This window comes from Saccostrea cucullata, unplaced genomic scaffold, assembly GCF_032062105.1.
Source record: "Saccostrea cucullata isolate Sc308-1 unplaced genomic scaffold, CSIRO_AGI_Scuc_v1 ctg2622, whole genome shotgun sequence".
NCBI classification, from domain to species: domain Eukaryota; kingdom Metazoa; phylum Mollusca; class Bivalvia; order Ostreida; family Ostreidae; genus Saccostrea; species Saccostrea cuccullata.
This window is the reverse complement of record NW_026922155.1, coordinates 68,416-89,023: the sequence shown is the minus strand read 5'-3', so window position 1 is coordinate 89,023 and position 20,608 is coordinate 68,416. Positions and strand designations below refer to the sequence as shown.

Sequence of the window (20,608 nt, the reverse complement as noted above, 5' to 3'; positions counted from 1 at the left end):
TGGCCGATGTATGACCGTTGGATCGTCAAGAGTCCATTGAATCTGAGGTCATCGGGGGGTTGAGTGGTGGGCAAAGGACATCGGCCGGTCATCGGTTGATGTTCAATCAAACATTGGCCAATAGTCGACCTACATACGAACGATGTCCACCAATTCATTAATGATGTAATATACATCGGCAAATTACCCTGGAACATCGTTCTATGATAAGCAATGCATTGCTGGGCCTTTGTAAGTCCGGCCGGCAACCACGCCATTTTCATCAAAAACACGTATTGGTTACACATCGTATACTCCATCGCTGGAAAATGTGACTGATATTTTAAGGACTACTAGGGCGATGGTGGGGCATCGCTCACACCACAGATTATACCATCGATTATCAACAGTTTACTACCACCGGCCGGGGAATGTGACTAAAGGCATAACTCAATTCGTGACTGAAATGTTTAGATGTAGCCTAAAAATTCATAACTAGGTCAAGATAGCTTCCTTTTCAGTCCGTTTTATTCCAAGCACCCAAGATGCATTAAATGACAGACTGATGATTCTAAGCCAATTAGTATTTTAGATATTGAAATATAATCATAAAATTTGAAAAAAAATGTCATGGTGACCTACTATTCTGTCGACATACTACGGAGAATCGAAATGCATCGAAATGCATCAAGTGACAATGTCTGATAATCACTTAAGCCTCAAAGTGTCCAAAATATGCCTCTGAATATTTTAAAAGATTCAATGCAATTGTACCATTATTTTTAAAAAAGTTCCACTCTAACACCCCAAACCTCTGAACCAGGAATTTTGAACTTTTTAAAAGGCATCTTTGTTCATAATAACTCTGTATATAGTCGTAAATATCATCTATAGTGTCCAATTATAACACCAAAACCCTTGACCAAAGGACCTGTTATTCAGAATATTTACAAAAAAAGACAACCTTGCTCAAATCTTTCTACTTGCTTTATGTGATAATACAGAGAAGGAGATTTTCAAAGAAATTATGCACTTTTTCAACATAATCAATAGAGCCTCCCTCTCCAGCAGCCCTGACCCCAGGGCAACAAATTTCACAATTAAAAAAAGATATCCTAGATCATCATAGCCATGCACTTAGTTTCTCTCCTTTATATACAAGGGGAGAGAACATTTTAAATGGTTTATGCATTATCAACTTAAAATCATGTGAGCCTCACCCTAACTTCAGAGCCTAAAATCATGGAACCATGAATTTCACAATATTAGTAGAGGCACTATGCTTCCTTCAATCCAAACAACAGTATGACTACTTGTTGTCCAGAAATTAAAAAAAAGGTTTTTAATTTTGAAATGATGTTTTACATGTAGCCACATCCTGAAAGGGGAGGGGTGGCAAAACAATTTTCGTTTCTCTTCACTCATAAATCTTCTACCATTGACTTTGCTTAAGCAAATCCAGAGAAAAAAGCTGAAAATGTTAAAATGATAATGGATGACAAACAATGATAAATGAAAACAAGATAACACTTGAGTGACTAAAAAGTGGAAATTAGTATGTATATTTTACCTTCATCACAAACACATACTGCTTCATGGTTCTGGAAAACACACTGACCCTGATTGCTACAATTTTTCAGTGTTGTGTTACAAGCTGCAGAATCTATATTTGAAAATAAGAAAATAATAAGTTTGTGCAACGAAATGCCAGCGTCTTGTATATTTACACAATTTAACAAATAATGGCATCATTGACATGTTTTTACGAAATAATATGGCTTTAAGTTTTTTAAAAAAGGTTTCATTTTCAATCAAAGTATTCACTAAGGTTAACTTTTGTAAACTATAGTTAACCAGAGTAATTTTTTGTTAGGAAAGAGATCACATTTTGATTGATTTATTAATTGTATGCTATTTTACATCCCAATCGAGAATATTTCACTCATAAAGAGATGTAACCAAAAAGCTTCAAATTTTGACCATTACACTGCACCTACGCCCATTGAATAGCGAGAGATTTTTATCGTGCCAACGCCTACCGTAACATGGGGTCTTGATTTTTAGGTCTTCTCTCATCAACTTTCACTTCAAAATTCCGAGTGCATGTTGAAGGAACAGTTGCCACCCATTTTTTTTCGACTTAGGTCAATCGCGGCCGAGAATTGAACTCACGACGGAGTGAGTACATTACTGACTTAGCTTCCGATGGAAATGACATTTTGAAAGTACATTACTTTGTTATTACCTATTTTGATTAAACATGACAGCGCTTTTCATTAAAATATAAGAGATTCGTAGATCATAGCGCTCACCTGAGTAAAACTTCCTGTACATGCTTTTACATAAGTTTCAGCTTTTCTATCCACTGGTTCTTTAGAAGAAATTTAAATTTTTTTTTCCTTTATACTTAAAAAAAAGAGGCCCATGAGCCTTATAGGTCACCTTATATGATTGCATTTGGTTCATGATTTAAGCTAGATGCTATGGCATTCACAATTTTAAAAAAATATCATAACTATACACTTAGCAATTGCTTAGTTTGGTTACTCAATACCTATAGGCAGGGTAGGGGAACAAAAATGTATTTCAACTAATCAATATTATTCAGCAATAATCAGTAGTTCCCCTACTACACATGAACCCCCGATCGTAGGTCCATACATTGCACATTTTTGAAAAGGCACCTTTACTTTTCAAAAATGTTTGATTAAAACCAAGGAGCAGATTTCAAACAATTAATTCATTTTCAGTATAAAAGTAGAGCCCCCCCCCCTCTCTATGATACGCCTGACCCAGGGGCCTTAAAGTTCATAATCCTGGAAGAAGGGGCCTTGCTAATCATAATTATATAGATAGTTCATCTGCTAATTACCCAGGAGCAGAGAAAACGATTTTCAAAGATTTAGTGTATTTTAACTATATAATTAATCAAAAGAGCCCCACACTAACACCAAAACTCCTAATCACGGGGCCAAAAATTTACAAATTTGGAAGAGGCACTCTTGCTCATAACTACATGTATTTACTTAGTTTATTTAATACCCAGAAGCAGAGAAGAAGATTTTCAAAGAATTAATGCATTTTCACTAAATAATCAATATAGCCCCGTACTTATACCAGAACCCCCGACCCTGGGCCATAAAATTCACAATTTTGGTAGAGGCACTCTTGCTCATCATAACTATGTACTTACTTAGTTTATTTAATACCTAGTAGAAGAGATTGATTGATTGATAATATACTGTTTAACGTCCCTCTCCAGAATATTTCACTGATATGGAGACGTTACCATTGCCGGTGAAGGGCTGCAAATTTAGGCCTATGCTCGGCACTCAGGGCCTCCCCATGGGGCCCTAGTAGAAGAGAAGATTTTCAAACAAGAGGCCCATGGGCCACATCGCCCACATGAGAAGCTTTGGCCATTCTGTTCTTTACCAGATTTCCCCCTTGTAATACATAATGCATCTCCACCCTACCCCACTGATGATAATTTTGAGATTTTGAAATCTACACTACCCCAGGATCCTTCCATGTGCACATAAGCTTCAGCTTTTCTGGCCCAGTGGTTCTTGAGAAAAAGATTTTCAAAGATTTTTGCATATATATTTCTAAGTAAAATTTTGATTCCCAATTGTGTCCCCGCCCTTTCCCAGGGGGTCATGATTTTTACAATTTAGAATCTGCACTACCCCAGGATGCTTTCACATATTAAGTTTCAGCTTTTCTGGCCTAGTGGTTCTTGAGAAGAAGATTTTTAAAGATTTTTCCTATATATTTCTATGTAAAACTTGATTTCCAATTGTAGCCCGCCCATCCCCTGGGGGTCATGAATTTTACAATTTAGAATCTACACTACCCTAGAGTATTTCCACATAAGTTTCAGATTTTCTGGCCTAGTGGTTCTTGAAAGATTTTCAAAGATTTTTCCTATATATTTCTATGTAAAATTTTGATTCCCCATTGTGGCCCCGCCCTTCCCCCAGGGGTCATGATTTGAACAATTTAGAATCTACGCTATACCAGGATGCTTCCACATAAGTTTAAGCTTTTCTGGCCTAGTGGTTCTTAAGAACAAAATTTTCAAAGATTTTTCTTATATATTTCTGTTAAACTTGATTTCCAATTGTAGCCTGCCTTTCCCCCGGGGATAAATTTATTTGAACAATTTAGAATCTACACTACCCTATGATGCTTCCACATAAGTTTCAGCTTTTCTGACCCAGTCGTTCTTGAGAAGAAGATTTTTTTAATAACCCCACTCTATTTTTGTTTTTTCTTGATTATCTCCCTTGTGAGGGGACTTGGCCCTTTATTTTAACAATTTAAATTTCCCTTAACCCATGGATGCTTTGTTCCAAGTTTGGTCAAAATTGGCCCTGTGGTTCTTGAAAAGAAGTCGAAAATGTGAAAAGTTTACAGACGGACAGACAGACGGACGGACAACGGACAAAATGTAATCAGAAAAGCTCACTTGAGCCTTCGGCTCAGGTGAGCTAAAAATTAATGCATTATCACTAAATGCAGTAATAAAGAGAGGCACACCCTAATACAAGAACCCCCTAATCTGGGACCATAAAATTTACAATTTTGCTAGAGGCAGTCTTGCTCATCATAACTATGTACTTAGTTTATTTAAAACCTACATGTAGGAGCAGAGAAGATTTTCAAAGATATAATGCATTTTCCTTTTATAATCAATAGTGCCCCGCCCTCATACCAGAACCCCTGACTCCGAGGCCATAAAATTCACAATTTTGGTAGAGGCACTCTTGCTCATCATAACTATGTACTTACTTAGTTTATTTAATACCCAGAAGCAGAGAAGAAGATTTTCAAAGAATTAATGCATTCTCACTTTATAATCAATAGAGCCCCACGCTAACACAAGAACCCCTGACCCTGGGGCCATAAAATTCACAATTTTGGAAGAGGTACTCTTGCTTATCATAACTATGTACTTAGTTTATTTAATACCCAGGAGCAGAGAAGAAAATGTTCAAAGAATTAATGCATTTTTACTATATAATCAATAGAGCCCCGCCTAAACACCAGAACCCCCGACCCTGGGTTCTAGATGATTTGTGCCAAAATTGGTTAAAATTTGGTTTAGCGGTTTCAGAGAAGAAGCTGAAAATGTTCAAATGTTTTAAACACACGACGGACGACGACGAACGAAAAAAGATATCAATAGGTCACCTAAGTTTACTCAGGTGACCTAAAAATCCCTAAAGTGGCCCCGCCCTATCCCCGGGGGTCATGATTTGAATAATTTAGATTCTACACAACCCTAGAATGCTCCAACATAAGTTTCAGCTTTTCTGGTCCAATGGATCTTGAGAAGATTGTTGATTATCCCTCGTGTAATTGGGCTTTGTCCATCATGTTCTTTAATTTTGATGACTTCTACTTTCAGTGCGAAAATACAACAATGAATAAGAAAATGTCACTTATTAATCCCCTCGCAATGAAGTTTGAATGAACATAATAATGCATTTGTGTTTGTGTGTGTGTGAGGGTGTGTGTGTGAGGGAGGGTGTGTGTGTTCGTTTGTGGGTGATTAAAATGTGCGAAACGGAAACGATATAATTTGCATCAGATTTGTTGTTGAATTCTGTTTAGATTTATAGATTTGCTCTTTCCAAGGGGATGCTCTTTTTGTGCATTGTGATGCCCTTGTTTAAGTATCAAGGTCATTCGTCTTCAGCGGAAGACCTTCTTGTTATTTTTAGGTTTCTTTTCCACTATTTTCATAATGATTACCATTAGGTATTTTTAATGAATACATTATTTTTATTTGCCACTTTAAAAGCAGTGCTTTTGAAAATCGGACGGACAACATACTCATTGATTTGCAACGAGCTCGGTCCTAGTTATTCTATTTATTTTATTCATGCCGGCTCAGAAACATTAATTTAAAATAATCATGAAAACGAAGAAATGCTTAGCTAGGGAAAAATAACTTAAAAAACAAAAGAATTTTACATTTGTTACCTTAAGAGTTATTTAATTGGTTGTCCTTTAAAACTGCCATTATCCAGAATTAAAAAAATGAACTTTTTCTGACTCATTACACATTACGTTAATGTAGATTGTAAATGGAATTTACACAGACACTGTACATTTCGAACACTTTTCCTTTTAGGCGTAATTTGTCAGCGAGTTTTCATTGAAAATGCTGTACTTATTACACACATAACATTGTAAATTTTAGTACCTAGTTATCTGTATCCATCATGCATTACTCGTTTCCCTTAGCGGCTGATTGTCAGTTGATCTTTCTTGACGAACTGCTATCAGGAGTTGCTCAAATGACCTCCCAAAAATAATTAATTATACAGTGTCTTCCAGTGGCCTATATATGTTGCCTAGCAGCTTGCCTAGTACGACCCAGATATATACAAACCTACACTGATGCAGTCAGTTGCCCTGTTACTGCCAGTTTTCAGAGTCATCTTGTCCTGTGGACATTCGGTACAATAGGTTGGTCCTTCAGTTGTTTGATAGTAATAAAGGGGACAGTCCTGCAAGGCTCGTATCCTGTTAAAGAGTATCTCCCAGCTGGACAAGCTTCAAAAGATATATACTGCATGCATTTATTACTTTCATTCAAGTATAGGATTTTTTTAAGAGCAAGAGACAATTGTTAAGGCTTTACACTAATCAGATAGTCCATTTACATTTCTGCTGCAATTCATTTTTTCAATATACTAGTAATTATTTTGCTACTAAAAGATGGAGACATTAATAGATTGTTAATTCATATCACTTCCTCTATTTGTCTGTATGTAAAGATTAATGTACATCAATGTCACTTTTGTTCTAGCCTGATTACTCATTTTCAAGTACTAAATGGTAAGCATAGTATGGAACAAAATTTTCTCTTTATGCTCACATGAATATAAGGTATGAAAAAAAAATGAACACTGTTTACTTGTACTTACGATATTTGGACATACAGCTTTTATAGAAGTACAAAGAGATATCTAATGTGTAGTACTCTGGAGTAGCATCTTGTCTAATGATATAGCAGAAGCCATTGACATGAAATAAAGCTTTGCATTGGACATCTTGAAGACATTCTTCTTTACATAAATCCAGAGGTTTCTTTCCTGTAAGCTCTGATTTGTCATCAGCAACAAGAAAACTGCCAGATTTTGCTTGCAAAGTGCAATTTGTCACTACAAAGTCAATGAAGAGGTCAATGAGCCACGATGCTCGCCTGAGTCATTATTAGGTGCAAATAATCTTGTTTAAAGCTGTAATTAATATTTCCTTCAGATGTACCAACTGGTAATCTTTCTTTATCGTAAGTATAATCTAAATGACCCCTTCCCCACAAAAACAGAAATTTGAATTTTTCTGAAGTATACTTGTGCGCGAAATTATACTGGAATCTAATCAAAACGTTAAGGAGAATTCATTCACGGTTTTTTGAATTTTTTTCCCATAAAGTTATGTTTTGTTTTGGTAACCTGTGCTTCACCGTTCATCAAAATCGAAATCCGATATCTTAGTAGAGTCTACTTGTGTGTCAATTTATGCTGAAATCAGACCAAATCTGTTTGAGGTGAAGCGTTTGAAATTATTTCAAAGAAATTTCTGGTTTTTTTTTGTACTATTGTAAATCTTGAATCTTCATTACCCGTGAATGCCGTCATGTTAATGACTAACGTTTATCTTAGAACTGCTTCCCTCTATATATTCCTATGTAAACCATTCATTCCCTATTGTAGCCCATTCTATCCCTAAGGGGATCATGATTTCAATAAACTTTATTCTTCACAACCTAGAGATGCTTCCAATTTAATATGACCAATCATCACTATGCTGTTCTTGAGAAGAGTATATTTAAAGATTTTTCCTATTTATTACTTTGTAAAATTTTGATCACCATTTATTGCCCGATCCTGCCTCCAAGGATCACCTTGTGAACAAACTTGAATCTATACTAAATAAAGACGCTTTCATATAGTGTCATTTTTTTGACACAATTGTTCTTGAGAAATTTTTTAAAGAAACAACCAAATTTTCACTATTTCTGAATTATATTCCGTTTAAAGAACACATTGTTCTTTATTTGAACAAATTTGAATCCCTTTCACCCTTCCCTGGAGTTGACATTAAAAAGATGATTGACATTATCTTTGTGTTTTTTAAGACCAGGTCTTCCAACCATCTATTGGAATTCCTATGAGAAACAATATGCTCCGCTAACAGCAGACCTATTTTTGTATTCATATGAATCAGAATTTGTCCAAAATATTATATGTGAAAAAGAAAACACTTGCTGTGGTTTTCAACTCGACATTTTGATATATTGACGACGTATTGTCAAATACAATGGTTATTTCCATTCTCATTTAGATACGATATATTCTGGTGAGCTTGAAATAAAAAAAAAATAACAGAGTATGAGAATCTGTTGCTGATATGGATATTTTACTTGAAAAAGATGTTAATGGTAATTCTTCTACGATTATTGCCGAGATATAAGAAATGCCACGGACATTATTCTTTAATTAATCAAGAACGTCATCAAAAAATTATCAGATTAGAATCATGTAGCAAACCTGTGCTGTTGAAATGTACATTTGACTTAAGAATGAAAAACATATTTAGACCAGATCGATGTGTCGTCCTTTGCAATTTAAACACTGGAGATTGCAAAAAGTAGCTGATGAATGTAGGTTTCTAGAGCTAAGCGGGGCTGTTTCACGGACCTCTCAGCCATATTTAAACTCCGTGATTTTAATAATAAAGTGGTAAAATAGGACACTGATTTCGTTGTTGTATATTCAAAAAGATTTATCTATATAGGCTTCAAACAGATTTATGATTAGTACAAGGCTAATTTCAAGACAACAAAAGCACAAATCGTCTGCATTCTATTCACAGGTGAACAAAAAAATTTACACTCTGGTGCTAAACGGAACAGCATAATCGCATCACAATGACCTAATTCTTTTCTCTAAAAGAAAACGATCAGTCGTATTTTAGAGCTGCTTAGAAAAAAGTCCTTGTTGTCGTGAATGATGCAGAATAACCTCCCCGATCTCGAAATGTTGTTTGAAATATAGAAGCCTCGGCTGACGCCTCGGCTTTTATCTTTCAAACAACATTTAGAGACCCAGGAGATTATCCTGCAACATTTATGAAAACGCAGGTTTTATTTCTCAATTCATGTTACAAACTAGATATCATTGAGATGGTGGCCATCTCAAAGGGCCCAGCGTTCAACAATGAACATGAAAATGTAAGGTTGTTTAAAAGGGATTATTTTGAAGAGGAACATTTGTGTAATACAGTAAAAGTCATTTAGTACGACTTCACGGATACTGCAAATTTACTAATATTTATCGAAGTTTTCTTGTATCCCAAGTTATATAAATTTACTGGAAATAAAGGCAAAGAATTATGCACCAAACAAAGATTTTAAACAGAAAGGGTAATTCTGACCATGACCTAGAAACTTCGACCAAGGTCACTGCACATCCATTGACCAGTGGATCTCTATGAGTAAAGTAATAGCCAGATTGGGCAAACAAAAGAAAAGATATACTCCAGACTAGGATTTTTCATATCATTCTGCTATGACCTTGACCTTTGACCTAGAAACCTGGTTCAAGGTCACTGCACGCCAGTTACCCAAAGACACTGTGTGGGTGAAGTATGAGGCAGTCTGGGCCAAGGAGAGAGAAGATATGCTCTGGACAAGGATTTTTCATATCATTCTGCTATGACCTTGATCCTTAATCTAGAAACCTGGTTCAAGGTCACTGCACACCGGTTACCCAAAGGCACTCTGTGGGTGAAGTATGAGCCAGATTGGGCCAAGGAGAGAGAAGATATGGTCTGGACAAGGATTTTTCATATAATTCAACTATGATCTTGACCTTTGACCTAGAAACCTGATTCAAGGTCACTGCACACCGGTTACCCAAAGGCACTCTGTGGGTGAAGTATGAGCCAGATTGGGCCAAGGACAGAGAAGATATGCTCCGGACAAGGATTTTTCATATAATTCAGCTATGACCTTGACCTTTGACCTACAAACCTGGTTCAAGGTCACTGCACACCGGTTACCCAAAGTCACTCTGTGGGTGAAGTATGAGCCAGATTGGTCCAAGGAGAGAGAAGATATGCTCCAGACAAGGATTTTTCATATAATTCAGCTTGGACCTTGACCTTTGACCTAGAAACCTGGTTCAAGGTCACTGCACACCGGTTACCCAAAAGCACTCTGTGGGTGAAGTATGAGCCAGATTGGGCCAAGGAGAGAGAAGATATGCTCCGGACAAGGATTTTTCATATAATTTAGCTTGGACCTTGACCTTTGACCTAGAAACCTGATTCAAGGTCACTGCACACCGGTTACCCAAAGGCACTCTGTGGGTGAAGTATGAGCCAGATTGGGTCAAGGAGAGAGAAGATATGCTCTGGACAAGGATTTTTCATATAATTCAGCTTTGACCTCGACCTTTGACCTAGAAACCTGGTTCAAGATCACTGCACACCGGTTACCCAAGGGCACTCTGTGGGTGAAGTATGAGCCAGATTGGGCCAAGGAGAGAGAAGATATGCTTCGGACAAGGATTTTTCATATAATTCAGCTATGACCTCGACCTTTGACCTAGAAACCTGGTTCAAGGTCACTGCACACCGGTTACCCAAGGGCATTCTATGGGTGAAGTATGAGCCAGATTGGGCCAAGGAGAGAGAAGATATGCTTCGGACAAGGATTTTTCATATAATTCAGCTATGACCTTGACCTTTGACCTAGAAACCTGGTTCAGGGTCACTGCACACCGGTTACCCAAAGGCAGTCTGTGGGTGAAGTATGAGCCAGATTGGGCCAAGGAGAGAGAAGATATGCTCCGGACAAGGATTTTTCATATAATTCAGCTTTGACCTTGACCTTTGACCTAGAAACCTGGTTCAAGGTCACTGCACACCGGTTACCCAAAGGCACTCTGTGGGTGAAGTATGAGCCAGATTGGGCCAAGGAGAGAGAAGATATGCCCCGGACAAGAGATCTCGGACGGACAGCTAGACGGACGGACGGACAGACTGAACACTATAGGGCGCCCGCCAAGCGGGGCCCTAATAATTGACCTAAAATCGTACCATTTTATTTCACTGGTACATGAAAGTGGTTTATAAATAAGTTTGAATGTCCTATTATAAATAATGATTTTGTACATACCAATTTTGTAGAAGAACTGAGAGGCATCAATTGGGTAGGGCTCTGGAAAAGCATCTTGTTTAATGATGTAGCAGAACCCTCTGATATGAAATAAAGATCTGCATTGGACATCTTGAAGACATTCTTCTTTACATAAATTCAGAGACTTTTTTTGTGGATTTTCTGATTTGTCATCAGTAACAGCAAAACTGCCAGGTTTTGCTTGCAAAGTGCAATTTGTCACTACAAATTGAAATGGAAACAATAATTCAATCATTATTTGTAATTTTTTTGTCATTTAAATTCTTTAAAATTAGTACGATTCTCAGTTGACCTTGGACTTTTAGAAGTTCAAATGGGAAATAGATTCTCATTGGTTGAGAAATTAACGATATCAGCTACTTTAAATTGTTGCTGACAACGATGAGATGAATTAAGTCCCGCCTCTCTGCCATACGAAACAATATAATTGGATCATTGATACACTCGTTGAAAGGCTGTGTAAATTTCAGACGCTAATTATGTTACGTCGAGAATACCACGTCTTACTGAAAGTCCAAGGTTAAAAGAGAATTTTACTATTGAATGTGTAAAACAATGAGATGTAATACTTTATAAGATGAATAAAATTTTAAAAAAAGCTTGTCATCATGTAGGCAGTGAATTAAAGCTATTTACCAGATTGACCACAGATACCTCCATTAGAACAGGACGTATTGAATTGGCAAACATCAAAGGCAGTTTCAAAGAAACCTGTTCACCAAAAAAAATCACATCTCAATCATTATTTTTATTATTTCAAGTGTGGTCAAATTTAAATAAGAGGGAATAGATATAGCCTTATATTTATTTATAACTAATATTTCCTTGCTGCATGTATATATTATAATTTACATCGTGCAATAAAATATTATAAATACACGTGACTTTAAGGGTATCTATAACTCATTCAGTCATTCATCATCGTGTAATAACATTTAATTTATCAATTTAACAAATCTCTTTGGGTAAAGGGTAGAAAAATTGTAAATTCTAAGAGGGCTGTTCAATAAATACTCCTGAATCGTATAACATACAATACAAATATCATATGACATTAAGTTTGACTTTCTCGCATTATTTAATCTTTAATGAATTTATAACACATAAAATTGTAATTTCATTGTGAGAATCTGGAAAAAGGGCTATTCGAGACACTGCATTAAAAATGAATGGTAAAGAATCAATAAACTAGAGTGAAATTAAACGCTTCATTAATTAAACTCGTTAAGGATTCCAAAGAACAATTCACTGAAATATGTGAAATTTACAGCAAGCAATTTTTGTTTTATAGACAAATGAGCAGATGAATTTCTATGATTAAAACAAATATAATGGGCATCAAAAGTGGGTACCGTCCTCGTAACAAAATATTAAAACAATTAATGCACTGTTTGCCAAATTTTAACAATAAATCACTGATGATGTATGATTGACTTTAAGACATACAGCAAATTTGATAGTCATCATATCGAGAGTAATTCACGTAGTTTTAAAGAAACGTTTGACAGAAAAAAGCTTAGTAATCAAAGGGAACCCTATGTTTTAAAAATGAGTGAAAACGACAGCGTGTAAGAATATCTAAACAAATATTGTTCTTGTAGTTATTCAAGTTTGTCTGAAATTCAAACAGATAATGAAACTTGAATATATTGCTCAAAACACTCGAAACCAAATTTACAATAAGGTGTACTTGACAAGTCAGATAAGAGCTCAATGATAGATTTATATGCAATTTTCTTAAATATAAGTGGTATTGTTGTTCAAATTCGTATTCGGGGATGCAGTTTAATTTCTGGAAGAGTCTAGATAGCAATTATTTGGCAAAAAATCGAAAGGTTAATGAGAGGAAGGAAGCAGTATCGGGAATTCACTACATGAATTAAATTTCTTCTTGACAGCGTCCAAACCCGCACGCCCTGAAGAGTAAAGGGGATAAACAGAGAGTTAATTTTTTCACATTAACAATATTCGCCAGATCTTTCGTCTTTTGACTTGTTTAATTTTCCAAACTAGAAAAAAACACCTTTCAATAGAAAGGAACTAATCTAGAAGACCATTAGATATGCCATTTTCCAGTATACTAAGGGTCATACCCAAAAATGAGTTTTAAAAGCAATCAATAATTGGATAAAAATTTTAAGGACATGTGTTTTAATTGAAAGAGAATTTTAAGTTAAATCATTAAGATTAAATCACTGAAAAGCGTTTTTTTTCGACCATCGAGGACATTATTTCTTGAACAGCCCTCGTTTGTCCCCCTCTCTTGGTACCAGAGGGATGGGATTAAACCCATTAAAATATGTACTATTTTAAAATATGTTCGAATTCTCTACTCCCATAGAAATCATTCGTACCTAAAACTTAAGTTTCCTGTTGTTGCTCCACTTTACCCCTAGAGGACCATGCCTTGAACAAATTTGAATCTACACTATGTCAATATCTTTCTCATACCTTTTTTGGCCCAGTGGTTCTTGGGAAGAAGACTTTAAAAAGATACCCAATTTTAACTATTTTTGAGTTAACTACACTAGGGAAAGGTAGTTGTCCTTCCTTTGAAAACATTTAAATTCCCTTTACCCATGAATAATTTGACCCAAATTTGATTGAAATTAGTCGAAGGGTTCTGGTGAAGAAAATGAAAAGTGAAAAATTTACGACAAAGGATGACGACAAGGGACAACCTTTGATTTTTTGAAAAAGCTCAATGTTAAAAAAGAAACGTTTTCCCCACAAAAAAATCTTAACAGCTTTTTGATTCAGCTATTAATTAATGACTTAATTTATAATTTACTTATTTACCTTTAATGATGAATGAGATCGTACATCTTGCAGTATTCCCTCCATTATCTACAGCTGTGTAGGTGACATTTAAATCACTGGACACCACTGTACCACTTTTGAAATTGGGAGGATCTACAGTCACATTCTTCACCAGACCAGAGTTATCAGTGGCAGTGGGGGTAACAAAACTTACTGCGTCCATACTGTCAATGTAATATGTCTTGGGACAGTTATTAAACTCTGGTGGTGTAACATCTGTATTAAAAAAAGAGATTGAAATATTTTTAAGCTTTTTTTTCCATTATTTACCAGTACTTTTTTTTTTTTTATAATTTATCTATATTTGTAAACGGATATCAACAAACATCTGAAGACTTGAATATCGTTCGATCTAACAGACTATTTACTCAAAAAGTTTTAGTCAGTTACTGGGGGTATATACGAGTATATACGGTATTCGTTAAAATTTTCTACTTAAGATATATCACTCGTCAGCTTTTTTAAAAAGTTCACGCAGAGCCTCTTACTTCAAAACTATTTATTCTATTTCAATTTTTATAACATATGTAAATTGTTCAACGTTCAATGAAAAAAACTGCTATCAAATCCACAAAGAAGATTTATGGATGACTATTTTTTGTGGTGGAAGGATATTTAGCAGAAAATTCTGCAATTCTGCACATTTATTAAATTTAATATCTTGGATCTTGAGCCTAAAATACTTTTTCTCGGAGAATATTTTCCGTTATGATATGCTAATATAATTAATTTAGGTCTCAATTCATATTTTTTTAACAAATTTAACAACTTCCCTCAATAAACCTTGTCGAGAAATGAAGATTTGTTAAATAAGTCAAGATAAAATTTTCACTGATCTTTGCCTGAAAATCGCAAATTTTGACGAATATTTCATTTTTTCTTTCATTATTTTAAACTACTCGATACTTGTGACTGCTCATCACTTAAGTTTTAAAAAGCTTGACACAAGAAAATATTTTTATGCCTACCTAGATTTTTATAAAATACCCCAAAATATGTTAATTTTTCTGTGCAAAAAGGTCAAACAATAATTTTCGCGCATTAATTTGCAATATTTGCAATTATAAGTATCATTCAAGCTATTTTTACATAAAATATGATTTATTTATTGCTATGGTTACATCTGATAAAAAATGATAAAGGTTAAAGTTATTAGAGACAAAATTTAAGTACAAAAAGGTCAACTTAATTGTACCGTAGCTCAGTAAGACGCACACTGACCTCTGATCTCTGCGATTTTTAGTCATACTATATGAGTACTTTTCCAAAATATACTTCTCATAAAAAATCCTTGATTTAACAAATTACACGAGCGACACACCTTATAACTAATCTTACTTATCTTAAATTCAAGGTTTATAAAAATGGATCCACCTACTTCGTTTACTTACGGAACTGTGTTTTCGTGATTAAAGTGATCGTAAGGTTTAACTTTCTTTGTTCATTGTATAAAAAGAATTATTTGCTTGTTGCCTTATGTATTACAAATTGCCCACCTGTGCAAAGAGGTAAGTCAGTGGAATTCCAAGTGGCATTTTTGCTCCCCTGCTCTACACAGAGAAGAGGAGTAGAAGGAATTGGTTCATATCCCTGACGTGTACATCTAAACCTGAGGAGCTCCCCTGCCTCATAACTCCTCACTACCTGTACAGCACCCCCTGGTGTACCAGGGTCTGTGCATCGTCCAACTGTTAAAACACTTTCAAAGATTATGCATGCCAATTTTCAGTTTTCTGGGTAAAATAGAAAATATACACGCAATATCAACACAGATAACACAATTAAGTAAAATAGCAAAACAGAAGGCCCATAAGCCATTAAGTAATTATACCCCCGCTTGAAAAGCGGGAGGGTATATAGTAATCGTTAATTCCGTCCGTCCGTCTGTACGTCCGTCTGTCCGTCCGTCCGTCTGTTACACTTTGGGGTACCCATCTCTTATCCGCAACTCCTCTCATACCACTGAATGAAATTTGATGAAACTTTCACAGAATCTTTATTACATATTGCCATTGTGCACCTCCTATTTTACTTTTTGATCCGACACATATTTTAGGTTTCCCGGTCACAGGAAAACATGGACTTTTTCACCAGTTATAACCATATGGGAAGCGGGGGTATCATTTAGTGAGCTCATCGCTCACAGTACCTCTAGTTCTCTTCACTGGTTATAAGGAACACAATTTCAGAAGTTTTAATTATGCTTGTACATAAAGTTACTTTGTAAAACTTTGCCCACAAATTGTAACCAAAGCCCACTTCATGAACAGTGGCAGAAATTTCAAAACATGTAGGGTATGGGTTCAAGGTTAGTCAAAGGAAAGAGAGGGGGACAGTCCTGGCATGCCGGTATAGGATTTGCCTTTATTGGGACCATTTGTTCAACTGAGCAAATTTCACCTTCATAATCAGAAATAGATGACTGCATATTAGTCAGACAATTTGCAACTGTGTAGTTTTGAGAAATAATAAAGATTTTTTTACATAGAAATTGTGACGAAATTTAGAAGCTACCCCTTAACAAAATTGTATGCACAAGTTACTCCCATCGGACATACATTTTAGGGTTTGCTCGTACCCAAAGTAGTACTTGACCTAGATATTCTTATGATAAATCTGTATATCAAAATTCATTTCAGGTTATGCAACTTCTAGAAAGAAAATGAACAGAAATTGCAGATTATTGTTCCAAATCACTGGATTTTTTCATACACACCCTATGTAAAATTAAAATCATTTAGCCTCACCCTAACCCTAAGTGTGATGATTTGGGACGCAAATCGATGTGTTTGTTGAACACTGATGCCCCCGTATGGCAGTTAATGGCAAAGGTTAAAGTTAAATGCTGTCAAACCCAAACATCAAGAGATCAAAAATGTTGTTTCCCAAACTGTTAAAGAATTTTTGCATTTTCACTATATGATAAATAGTGCCCAATCCTAACTCCCGAATCAATGAACCTGGGATCATTAATTTCAAAATTTTGACACTTTGATTGCTTGATATCTAGGAATAAAGAAAAGGATAGTCAGAGAAAAATCTTATTTTTATGGTTTTAGTCACTTCTCTTTGACTCTGGACAGAGACCATGAAATTCACAATTTTTGCACACATTCACCGAAGCTATATGCTTGAATTTATTGAAATTTAGTGGTTCAAGAGAAGAAACTGAAAATAGTCATAGTTTATTATTCATGCATGGTGGTGGGCAAAAACAGATAGTAATAGGTTACTCTAGTGACTCAGGTGACCTAAAGAATTTGCATAAAATTCTTTTCAACAACCAACTACCTGTACATGTGAGATTTCCAAAGCCCCACTGTCTGTTTTCCTGACATCTGACAATGAAGTCTCCATCTACTGATTTCCCACCGAGGGTTGAACCATTTTGACAGCTAAAGTTAAATGAACTGCCAAAAAGTGTATCAGGATAGCTGTATTGAATAGAACCTGGAACTTGCTCTGGTATCCCGCATTCAAGAACTGTTAAAAGATAAATTGATAAATATAAGTTTTGTTAAGTACATGTATTTCTTGTAACAAGCATTTTATAAATAAGAAATCTAAAAGATGATAGCTTAAAGTGACTGAATATGTACGAGAAAAAGCATTTCGATTGAATTTCTAAGGATATATAATTTTCAGAAAACCTTGCAAATGGCAATATCGTTTTTAAAAATCAAAAAACAAATGAATAAAAGTACTTTGCAAATTAGCTTGTCCAAACAAGTAAAGGGAATTTTATGAAAAATTCTATTTTCAGTAAGTTAAATAAAGAATTATACATCTTAATAACTAATACGCTTTTTTATTAATTAGAAAAAAACATTAGAAGTAGCAATTTTCAAGAATTTCACAGATATATTTCCATTTTGAATAATCATGGTTACACTCTTTGATGAAATCAAAACCTCTAAAAAAGATGTTGTATCCTTGTAAATGTACTTGTGTACCAAATCTTAGTGAAAATACACCAAAACGCGTATTGGCGTATCATTAAAAAAAAATTGATGGAACAGATGGAAACAAATGGAAGGAAAATAAGCACCTTACTATTACCTAAGATCTCTTGGTCTCTGAAAATAAGAGCTAACTAAACAAGAAACATATTTGTCATTGTGCTAATCTGAGACACTATAACCCTTCTCTTCCATATGACTGGATTTTCCCCTACACATCCTATGTAAAATTTAAATCATTTAGCCCCACCCTACCTCTCTAAGTGTAAAGATTTAACCTTGAATCTGATAATGCTTCCATATAAATTTGACCAACTGTTGTTTTGCAGTTCTTGAATGTAGATTTTCAAAAGGGATTTCCCACCCTACGTTGATAGTTCATAACTTGAAAAAAATGGATCCACTCCTTTTGAATGTACCCTTATTAACCCAAAGAAAAAGAATTTGGATCAACACTATCTATGGATGCTTCGAAATAAATATGACTAATAAAATATTGTACTTTTCTTAAGAAAATTTTCAAAGATTGTTTTCCATGCCGACGTATTCTCATTTAAAACTTTAGTTCCCCCTTTCCTACTTGTGTGGTCAAGAGCACGACACCACTGACGATTTAGATCAGAAAAGTTCACTTGAACCTTTAGCTTTGTTGAGCCAGAAAATGCTTAACTGATACATTTCATCTGGCTTCTTAAACAATTAAAGCTTAAAACAAGCGAATATTATTAGTGGATGTGAACTTTGTTCTGAAAATTTTTGATATATTAGTTTAGGTACTAATATATCAATTGATAAGTTGTTTACATGAATAATAACAAGGTCCTTATTTAATTAGTTCTACAAATGAATTTTCATTTAGTCATTTTAAATCTGAAGAAAACCACTGCAAGTAAAGTGTGAATCAAGAAAATTTTGATTTTGGACACTCGCTACGATCGAGAGCCCTTTATACCCAGAGAGCCATAAGATTGCTATTACTTGGATGGGTAAGTGAATAAGTTTAAGTTAAATTAAAAGTCATTCAGTACTAAAGAAGACAAACAATGTGATTTGAATAAATAATTCCCGCTTTGCACTTTATCATAACAACACTAACATAAACTCTTTCTCTGACCTGGACATGTCAAAGTATCTCCCAAAAGTCTGTATGTTGATAGCCCATTTTCTCCACAATACAAGGAGAGATTCCTGAACTTTGTTCCATATCTGCATTCAATAATAATTAAAGATCCAAAGTCCACTCTTGTCCTTATATTTGGAAAGATTCTGTTGTAATTAGGATCAGAAGTAAGACCTGGGATCATACAGGTTCCCTCTGTGAAAGGAAAATAGAAATTTACACGCTACAAAGGAAGATTTTTTTGGTTGCATTTGAGAACAAAATGAAACCAAGAGGAAAGGAAAGATAGTAAAACAATGTCTGATTTTGACCCTTATATGTTAGGTAAAAGTCAAGGTTACTACATAACCTTTATTATGGATATTTTGTAGAAGGAAGGGAGAGTTAATATCCCAAAATAAAAGAACACCTGCAACCTTTTCTTTTGAGTTAGTACTTTCTCCGAAAAGGCATTTTATTGGTAAAGCATAAATGTTATTGTCAAGCGAAAGATTGTATAACTGACCAAACAATTCAACCCTACATTAAGTTTAGACCTAGATCTTTGAGTTAATACTCAAGGTAATAACACAACTTTAATGAAGGGTACTCTATTAATTAAAACCGTATTTTATTCAAAATTCTAGAAGTGAATAGGTTTTGAAAGCAGGCACAGCTTTCTTCCTATAGGCACTTAATAGGTGGTGTACTGTACGAAAGATCATATGCTATAAAAATATATATACTATAGTAATGAAGGATATGGAGATAACGAAGAATATTCAACATCAAAGTCCATAAAACAATACAAAATAGGAGCAGAGCAAACACGGATCTAAAACATCAGAGGTAGGATTAGGTGCCATGGAGGAGTGAGCATCCCCTGCCGACTGGTCACTTCCGCCGTGTGCTCTGTGTCATGATCGGGAAATAATGGAAAAATCCGTCGCCAATACACTAATAAATAATAGACTAACAATTAGTAGTCAGCATTTGACTCAATGATGAATTGTATTTCCTGACAAGGTCATTGTATCGACCAAAGAACGCACAAAATGATGAATTTAAAGGAGACTGCTGATATTCTTGTTTCATCAACTTGTTTGTCAATAATTTACCTCGTTTTAAAAATTGTTCATCTGTAGAGCATTCTCTTGCGTATCTAATCAACTGAGGTATATAAACGCCGTATGCAGGTGATGAAGGTAAATTGTTGCATCAGTAAGGGAGGTTGACGATAGAAAAGTTAAAGTCATCACATTTATCATAGAGCTTGGTTGTTAGATTACCATTAACGTCTTTTTCAAGTAAAATATCCAAGTATGAAACAGATGCGTCAGACTCTGTGGTATCTTTTATCTCAAGCTCACCAGGATATATCGTATCGACATAGGAATAGAAATTACTATTGTCAATTGAAAATACGTAGTCGATATATTTAAATGTCGAGTTGAAGGCCACAGCAAGTGTTTTCATGTTTTCACGCATAAGATTTTGCACAAATCCTGCCTCATATGAATACAAAAA

The 20,608-nt window shown here is 35.0% G+C and overlaps 1 protein-coding gene across 1 annotated transcript in view; it reads right to left on the bottom strand.

Annotated features, from left to right (window-relative positions):
* The window catches only part of LOC134261286 (uncharacterized), a 77,991-nt gene that overhangs the window by 29,111 nt on the left and 28,272 nt on the right, over positions 1 to 20,608 (bottom strand). The window contains 9 exon segments of the mRNA XM_062743725.1: positions 1,550 to 1,642; positions 6,383 to 6,502; positions 6,505 to 6,546; positions 6,921 to 7,157; positions 11,840 to 11,914; positions 14,003 to 14,239; positions 15,520 to 15,711; positions 17,315 to 17,506; positions 19,097 to 19,297. Coding sequence (XP_062599709.1) covers positions 1,550 to 1,642; positions 6,383 to 6,502; positions 6,505 to 6,546; positions 6,921 to 7,157; positions 11,840 to 11,914; positions 14,003 to 14,239; positions 15,520 to 15,711; positions 17,315 to 17,506; positions 19,097 to 19,297 — 1,389 coding nt within the window.